An 8,611-nucleotide genomic window follows, 5' to 3' on the forward strand; every position below is an offset into this window, starting at 1 on the left:
GCCCTGCAGGATACGTCCTCTCCATCATCAGCTGCAGGCCTGCGGCACCACGGCGTTGAGCTGAGTCCGGCAGGGATTGGGCGGAGCTGCTGTTGTTGTATCCGTCCATGGCTTCCAGCATGAGTTGGAGTGTGGCACGAGACTCCTGAGCGAGCTGATAGGATGGGCTTTTCTACAGGCCTGATGAAAGGCTACAGCGGGCCCACTTCATCGGGACGCAAGAATAAAGATGAAGAAACGAGCCCGACTTTTAGTACCACCTCGACCAGCGTTTGGCTTTTTTTTTGTCGCGGAAGGAAATCTAAGTCACGGTTCGCTCTGGTTTTTATGACGTACGAAACGTCTTTTTTACGTACGGACACCACCCATCCCCGTTTAATAGTAAAGATTAGTTGAGATAAATAAGCCAGGGCTACTCCGAGGAAGTAAGTTAGTTGAGATTCCCTCAAAAAAAAAAAAGTTACTCCGGAGTTGAGATTCCCAATATTGGTCCATAACAGCTTTCTGAGATCTCCTTTGCAGTATAATAGTTGTGGCCGACGCCTCCTCTCGTCCCGAACAAAACCAGTAATATGGAGATCGAACATCCAGCCGGCCGCGCCGCCGATGAGGACGATGTTTCGCCGGTCGAGCAGGTCCGGCTGACGGTGCCGACGACCGATGACCCGACGCTGCCGGTATGGACGTTCCGGATGTGGACGATGGGCTTCATCTCCTGCGCGCTTCTCTCCTTCGTCAACCAGTTCTTCGCATACCGCAGCGAGCCCATCGTCATCAGCCAGATCACCATCCAGGTCAGTACTGCAATAGCAAGCACGCAACCATGTAGGAGGAATTCACGGATCGCGCATGCATGCAGGTGGCGGCGCTGCCCATAGGGCACTTGATGGCGCGGGTGCTGCCGGAGAAGAAGTTCAGGTTGTTCGGCCGTGAGTGCTCACTGAACCCGGGGCCCTTCAACGTGAAGGAGCACGTGCTGATCTCCATCTTCGCCAACGCCGGCGCCGCCTTCGGCGGCGGCAACGCCTACGCGATCGGCATCATCACCATCATCAAGGCGTTCTACAAGCGCAACATCTCCTTCGTGACCAGCCTGCTCCTCATCATCACTACTCAGGTGATAGATCTGTTCAGTTTGTCGTTTAAGCTAGTTCGCATTGTTTCATGCGTTACCTGGTAGTTAACTCGATCTATCAGCTGTCAGTTTCTGAACCCGATCGATGTTCACTTGCAGGTATTGGGTTACGGATGGGCAGGGCTGATGAGAAAATACGTGGTGGAACCGGCACACATGTGGTGGCCGACGAGTCTCGTGCAGGTTTCTCTCATGAGGTATGTCCATACGCCGGATCGATTGATCAACTAGCACTTGATTTTGTCTACGTACGTACGTACACTGACAACTAGAATTTGACAGAGCGATGCACGAGAAAGAGAGGCGGCGGATGACGCGCGGCAAGTTCTTCCTGATCGCGCTCATCTGCAGCTTCGCGTGGTACATTGTCCCGGGGTACCTCTTCCCGACTCTGACGGCCATCTCGTGGGTGTGCTGGGTGTACCCGAAATCGATCACCATGCAGCAGATCGGCTCCGGCCTGAACGGCCTCGGCGTCGGCGCCTTCACCCTCGACTGGTCCGTGGTCGCCTCCTTCCTGGGGAGCCCCCTCGTCTCGCCCTTCTTCGCCACCGCCAACGTCTTCGTCGGCTACATCGTGTTCGTCTACGGCATGCTGCCCATCTCCTACTGGGTGCTCAACCTCTACAACGCCAGCACCTTCCCCCTCTTCTCCAACGACCTCTACACCGGCTCCGGCCAGCTCTACAACATCTCCTCCATCGTCAACGACAAGTTCGAGATCGACATGGACGCCTACGCGCAGCAGGGCAAGATCCACCTCAGCCTCTTCTTCGCCGTCAGCTATGGCCTCGGCTTCGCCACCATCGCCGCCACGCTGTCCCATGTCATCCTATTCTATGGAAAGTATGTCTCGTCGTCGTATACCACTGATTGATCTCATCTGTTTTTGTGTTGTAGCTATATATACATGTATTTGTCGAATGCTTGATTTTGCTTCTGCTTGAAGGGAAATGTGCCAGAGGTACAAGGAGTCGTTCAAGGGAAAGCCGGACGTGCACACGAGGCTGATGAGGAGGTACGAAGACATACCCAACTGGTGGTTCTACCTCTTGCTCGCGGCGTCCATGGCCGTGTCCTTGGTGCTCTGCACCGTGTTCAAGGAGGAGATTCAGCTGCCGTGGTGGGGGCTCCTCTTGGCCTGCGTCATGGCATTCATCTTCACGCTCCCCATCAGTGTCATCACCGCAACCACAAACACGGTACATGCAAATACTAGTAACTGTGTATCGAATCGATCGGCATGCACGACTGTTAGTTAATTCTTGTGTTGCATTGCAGACGCCAGGGTTGAACATCATCACCGAGTATTGCTTGGGGCTGATCATGCCCGGGAAGCCGATTGCCAACGTGTGCTTCAAGGTGTACGGCTACATGAGCATGAACCAGGCCGTCTCCTTCCTTACCGACTTCAAGCTTGGCCACTACATGAAGATTCCCCCAAGGTCCATGTTCCTAGTGCAGGTACTAGTTCACATCAAGCACAAAGGATCAAGCCTGACAGATTATTTCCTAGCAAACGTATATATTGATGAATGCTTGAGAAACAACTAATGCATGAATTTCCAGTTCGTTGGAACAATTGTGGCATCGTCGGTGAACACGGTGGTGGCATGGTGGCTGCTGACGATGGTGCCACACATTTGCGAGAAGGACCAGCTGCCTGAGAGCAGTCCCTGGACTTGCCCGGGTGACCACGTCTTCTTCGACGCGTCCGTCATCTGGGGCCTGGTCGGCCCGCGCCGCATCTTCGGGCCACTCGGCTACTACAACGCGCTCAACTGGTTCTTCCTCGTCGGGCTTGCCGGGCCCGTCATCGTCTGGCTCTTCGCCAGGGCGCTGCCGCGGCACGCCGGCTGGATCAGCCTCATCAACATGCCCGTCATCCTGGGGGCCACGGCTATGATGCCGCCGGCGTCGGCGCTCAACTACACAGCGTGGTGCTTCGTCGGCACGGTGTTCAACTTCTTCGTGTTCCGCTACCGCAAGGGGTGGTGGAAGCGGTACAACTACGTGCTCTCGGCGGCCATGGACGGCGGCGTGGCCATCATGGGGGTGCTCATCTACTTCGCGCTCAGCAGCGAGGGCAACCAGCTCGACTGGTGGGGTTCCAGGGGAGAGTACTGCGATCTCGCCACCTGCCCCACCGCCAAGGGCGTGCTCGTGGACGGCTGCCCGGTCCTCTGAATTAAACTCTCTTGGAACAAGAAGGTCATAGCTATCAGCCTAAAATGTGCTCTTCTTTGTCAATTGGAGATTTAGATATAAGATCATTCAGACTATCTGAGTTCGCATAGGTTAGCAAAGCCAAGGTTGTTTAATGGAAGTATGTCCTTCTTCTTTAGTATGGTGTAAATATTCGAGAAATAGCATTCTGTTTAGAAGACGTAACTCACTTTCTACCATTGAGCCATTTTCTTGTTTAGTCTTATTTAGCACTCCCTCCGTTCAATAATTCTTGTTGTAGTTTTAATTGAATCGAGTATTGTGGGAATAATTGAAGCGGTGTGAGTGACGCTCAACTTCGATGGAAGGAAACATGATTGCTTATTGAAAGAACAATGTTGGATTTTTTTTTACGGAAAGTTGGATATAATTTACAAGAGATGATTTTTGATTGTTTGATGTTGGGTAAAATAACAGATGCTCTTTTGACCATGGTGTATGTGCTCTCCGAACTGAATGCGTGAGGACACAGCTAACTAGTCATGGCCGCCGAGGAAATAGCTCACACACCATGGCAAGTACCGGTCGCCAAGGCGAAGGCTTTTGCTAGCTAGGTTTTGGTTGCCACCGATGTATGTGTGCCATGATTGGATGGGTGTTCTTACTATTGATGATTACAATTGAGAAAGTAAGGAAATTTTTAATTTCAACAAAATTGCAATTTTGGCAAAAGTTTTAGTTTTTCTTGGTAGGGGCCGCGCGAACGCGTACCCCCTCTATCACAAATTACGACGTCCATTCCCCCACTTGGGAAGATGGTAAGCCAATGCTCCTCCCAAGTGCAATAGAGGGCACTAACTTAGGCCATAGACCCCGTCCAGGTAAGTGATTATTACGGTGCTCCCCGGTGTCAATTTATACCCTGAAGCTTCCGCCCCTCTCTACTCGCCAGGCGATGTGGCTGTCTCTGTCAATTCAAGCCCACCAAAGGCCCAGCTCCGCAACCCTGTGATGTCCACACCGTCGTTAGGCGCGATTCCTATCTTCCGCTTAGTGCGGGAGCGATGTGCCTCTCCGCACAGGGCACTGGTACTTCTGGGCCGGCCCATTTGCGGTAGGAGTCAGTCTGTTTGCTCCGGTCTTTTCGGGTTTTGTTAGTTTTTTGGGATTTTCGGTCAGGTTTTTTGAACTTTTTAATATCTGCTTTTTTTTATTTGAACTTTTCGAGTTTGAACATTTTTGGGTCCGAACATTTTTAAAATTTGAACTTTTTAAGATGTGAACATTTTTCATATTTCTGTTTTTTTCATATTTGAACTTTTCGAGTTTGAACACTTTTCAGATTTGAACATTTTTCATATTCTTATTTTTTCAGATTTGAACTTTTCAAGTCGAACATTTTCCAGATTTAAACATTTTTCAAGTCTAAACATTTTTTTTAGTCCGAACATTTTTCAAATCTAAACTTCTTTAGATTTGAACATTTTTTATCAAAAAAATTTATATCTATTTTTTTCAAATTTGAATTTTTTTTGACTCCGAACATTTTTTGAAATATTTTTAGAATCAAATTTTTGGCCAGGGAGCGATTGAGAGATTATAATGAAGCTGTCAAACGTGAACAACGCAAAAATTAACGGAAGTACTCGTACGTAACTACAAGACACGTTATTAAATTCACTAATGGGCCAAGCCCATCTCTTGCCGGCCGTACGCGGAGACAATCAAAAGCTCCGCTTAAAGGCGGTTCCCGATCGCTTGAGACGCCGCGCAGCAGGCAACACAGCGAGTCGGATACAGTCATACAGAGGGCTGTAGCGTGGCTAATTCCATGGAAAATGATGGCCAGCTCTGCTTGCCAGGACAAAGTTTGAAACGAAGTGCAGACTGCAGAGAAAGCTGGAGAAAAACGCTTCAAATTTTCGCAAAGGAAAAGTCACAACTACAACCACACAAGCTACTCATTACTCAAGAACCATGAGTATCTGTGCTAAATATTCAGGCTTACCTCAATGAGCAGGACTGTAAAGAGATTAGTATATCGTAAGACAAAATAACTTTTTGCTCCTCTGTTAAATTACAGTCTGGATCTACAAGGGGCCAATGCAGCCATTCGTGCCCCATAGCTGCTACTGATAGAGAGAAAGAGCCTCGGATGTGCTGAAAAAGCATATCAGAGGTGGACTGGATCCTAACCTATCAAATTCAGATAAGATCATTTCCAGATTAACAAATACACAATCAACTGTTAACAAAATGGTATTTAGATTCTACATGGCTCTCGGCTTCCCACAAAAAGGCTCCAAATCCAGCAGCCTCCAGAACAAGGTTAGTGAGCTCCGTAAACGTAAGCGTCACCGTTTTACCATCTTGAGCATTAACGGAGCCATCGTCCAGCACCTTAATATCCGGCCGTCCAAACAGGGCCTGCGTTTGCTTCTCTATCAGCGAAACAGATTCCTTGGATCTGATGGTGGCGTATCTTTGCAATGTGTCGGCATCCAGGCGCTTAACATAAGACCTCAACTTATTCGGATTTGTTTCCTCATCATCGTCCAAATCAACAACCTCCCCGTCAGGCGATATCTGCACCAAGGACTCCATATCCCAGAACGGATTGGGCTGCAGGTCTCGTTCAGATACTACCTGTTCCTTGAGGCTTGGTGGGAGTGTCTTCATGTTCTTCTCGAGCTGGAATCGCTCGTCAACCCTCTTGAGGAAGTAACCGTACATGATGGATGCTGCGTAGAGCTTTCCAAGATTTAAGTTGCTGATTTCAACAACAGTGTCTAGTGGTGCCGCCGCCTGTTCTCCCATTATAAGACTGAGATGGCTCTGTATCATCTCCAGAGCATCTTGAGAGTGTACGCTCTGCAGCTTATGCTCTTGGTTAGGCAACGTGGTTATATCGCGTACAGGGCCACCTGATGGTGATAATGCAGGTGTCATTGATATATCATTTTCCATGAACTTGAACAAAATCCAACAGTAGATGATCTCTTCCAGGGTATTCTGCCTCTCCTTCTCTTTGATTTCTGCAATTCTCCTGCAGTTCAGTTAGCATAAATCATCATCCATTGTGTTGTTAGTTGATGTGAATATAATCATACTTGTCCTTTCTATACCATTTTACATGGCAGTATATTTTATATAGCAGATATGCTGCATGACTACTTGTTGCTGACTTCAGGAAAATGATTCCTATAAACTACGAGACTTACTTGTAAAGGAGATCCTGAGGAACTTTTGCGGCCTCTTCCTTTTGGGCATCTTTCTCTGATTGCAGGTTTTCAAGTTGCTGATCAACTGTTGCAGGGATTAGGTGAGGTTCTGATTGCAGTATGTGGACCAGAAGTTGACCACTTGGTGTTTCGAATCTGAGCGGAGCAAGTTGTGTCGCGCCATCACCAGAATCCATTTTTGCTTTAACTTTTAAGCTCCTTGTTCGGTAACTGCTAATCTGGAATCCAGCTTTAGAACGGCTGGCACAAGGAAAGCCCTGTACAACAGCAAAACGTCATCCAGTTGAATCGAATAATAGCTGCAACTTTGAATTGGAGTATGCAAGTCTATACAATATGGCAGTATTTCACATTTTATTTGGGAAACTGTAATATAAGCATTACAAATTTACGATGCAGCGCAATGGTAGACAAAGACACTAACTAGTATAATGGATACAAGAGCTGAGCAGACAGTTCAAGGGCGAGAGGTAAGACAAAATTCAATGGTCACTAATCACCACCCTTTTGAAGGAAAATCTTCTCACATCTCTTGAAAACTGATAAAGTGTTGGGCACAAGCACAACACAATGAACCCTCAAACAAAGAACACATTAGAAGTGAGCATGACAAGTGTGCCAACCGAGTGGACCAAAGCATGGAAGATTTGTGAATCTGGCAGGAATTCATGTAAGTAAATACAGTGCATGAAGAGAGCTGGTGCTGCGTTTATAGGCAATCATGAAGAATTAAAACCAAAGATCTAAAAAGATATTAACAGCACAGCACACCGAATGAGATGGCACTGTAGGCAATTGCGCAACAGTTGTGTGCGTTTCTTTCAAGAACAAACAGGTAAGACATTCTCAGATTTTCACCTCGCACATGTACCGTTTTGGCAAGATTGAGTCGAACTCTTCTAGCAGAAGGAAGACAAATGAACTACACACATGACGTTTCATGGAAAGTACACCAAAATCCATCGCGGTGGCGACAACCCAAACGGCACAAACTACTGTGCTTGAGCAAGCACGTCAGCCGAAGTCGTTATGCGCAATCACACCACACTTGCAACACCACACAGACCTTGGCTCGGCACTGTTCAGATCGGACACCACATCACCAGGTTTACAGCTCTCAAACCGAAGCAAATGCACAAAAGCGGCTGCTCTACAGGGCATGCGAGCGAATCACGAGCCGGATCCCAGTTCGAGCTATGAAATGATGATGCGGGCAACAGAAGAGCGTGGGGGGAAGCGAGCGTACCTTGCAGAGGAGGCGGCTGGAGCGCGGCCTGGCGAGGGAGCATGAAGCGGCCGGGGAGGGCGAGGCGAGGAGCAGCGCCGCGTCTGCCCACGCCGACATCGTCGCGCGGCCGAGCAAGGGGGGCTTCTCTGGACACCGGTGGGAGCTGGGATTCCGTCCGCTATTTGGGCTCCGCAGATTTTCTCCACGAATGCGTACAGGTGAGACAGACTAGAGAGATATTGGCAGGGCTGATCTTTTTTATCTGCAGCGTGTGCGTGCGTGGGCTGGGTGCGACGCCAACACCAGCGCTTCCTTCCCGTCTCCGCCAAGCGCCAAGCCACCCCCGTCTGCCTGCCGTCGGCTGCCGTGCCGTGAGCGTGCGGGACTGTTCCTATCTTCGTACGCCACACAACAGGTCAGGTAGTTAGGTACCGGCCACTGCCATGTGTTTACAAGTTTATTCGTGAGGACATCTCTAGTAGCGCGACACAAACGGATATCCAGCGACCCTTCGTGTTCGCCGTAACTGGAAATGCGTCTGGGTCCTCCTCCAGCACGGCGACGCAAAGTGACCGAGCCGTTCGTGGAGACGCAAACCTGGCCCAAATATGCGTCAGGTTTGCAGCTCCGTGGACGCTGCGCGGTCGCGCCGAGTGTCCACCGAAAAAGACGCAGGACCCGCGCGTCAGTGGCAGGCAGGCCGATATTATTCCCGCCAGTGGTCATTCCCCGCGCGAAAAATCAAAGTAGATCGGCGCGAGCAGTCCAGAAGCGATGGACGTCCTCGCCGCCGCAGCCACCACCATGGATGCCGAGCAAACTGTCGCAGTCGCTGCCGCC

At 49.5% G+C, this 8,611-nt stretch overlaps 2 protein-coding genes and 1 pseudogene across 2 annotated transcripts; 1 reads left to right on the forward strand and 2 right to left on the reverse strand.

Moving 5' to 3' along the window:
* The first annotated feature begins 572 nt into the window (after nucleotides 1-572).
* On the forward strand, nucleotides 573-3,322 carry LOC124679174 (oligopeptide transporter 4-like). The gene is made up of 7 exons (XM_047214980.1): nucleotides 573-794; nucleotides 860-1,117; nucleotides 1,235-1,332; nucleotides 1,418-1,981; nucleotides 2,085-2,337; nucleotides 2,417-2,599; nucleotides 2,705-3,322. Exons 1-7 carry the CDS (start codon nucleotides 573-575, stop codon nucleotides 3,320-3,322), a joined length of 2,196 nt encoding a protein of 731 aa, XP_047070936.1.
* Nucleotides 3,323-4,049: 727 nt separating this feature from the next.
* On the reverse strand, nucleotides 4,050-4,190 carry LOC124679836 (annotated as a pseudogene).
* A 1,150-nt stretch (nucleotides 4,191-5,340) lies between these two features.
* Nucleotides 5,341-7,903, reverse strand: LOC124676387 (UV-B-induced protein At3g17800, chloroplastic-like). Its single transcript, XM_047212458.1, has 3 exons — nucleotides 7,790-7,903; nucleotides 6,523-6,800; nucleotides 5,341-6,347 (listed from the first exon to the last, which is right to left on the reverse strand). The coding sequence occupies exons 1-3, from the start codon at nucleotides 7,886-7,888 to the stop codon at nucleotides 5,543-5,545; spliced, it is 1,182 nt and encodes a 393-aa protein (XP_047068414.1). The 5' UTR covers nucleotides 7,889-7,903; the 3' UTR covers nucleotides 5,341-5,542.
* Nucleotides 7,904-8,611: the final 708 nt, after the last annotated feature.

This window comes from Lolium rigidum, chromosome 7 (genome assembly GCF_022539505.1).
Source record: "Lolium rigidum isolate FL_2022 chromosome 7, APGP_CSIRO_Lrig_0.1, whole genome shotgun sequence".
In the NCBI taxonomy this organism is placed as follows: Eukaryota; Viridiplantae; Streptophyta; class Magnoliopsida; order Poales; family Poaceae; genus Lolium; species Lolium rigidum.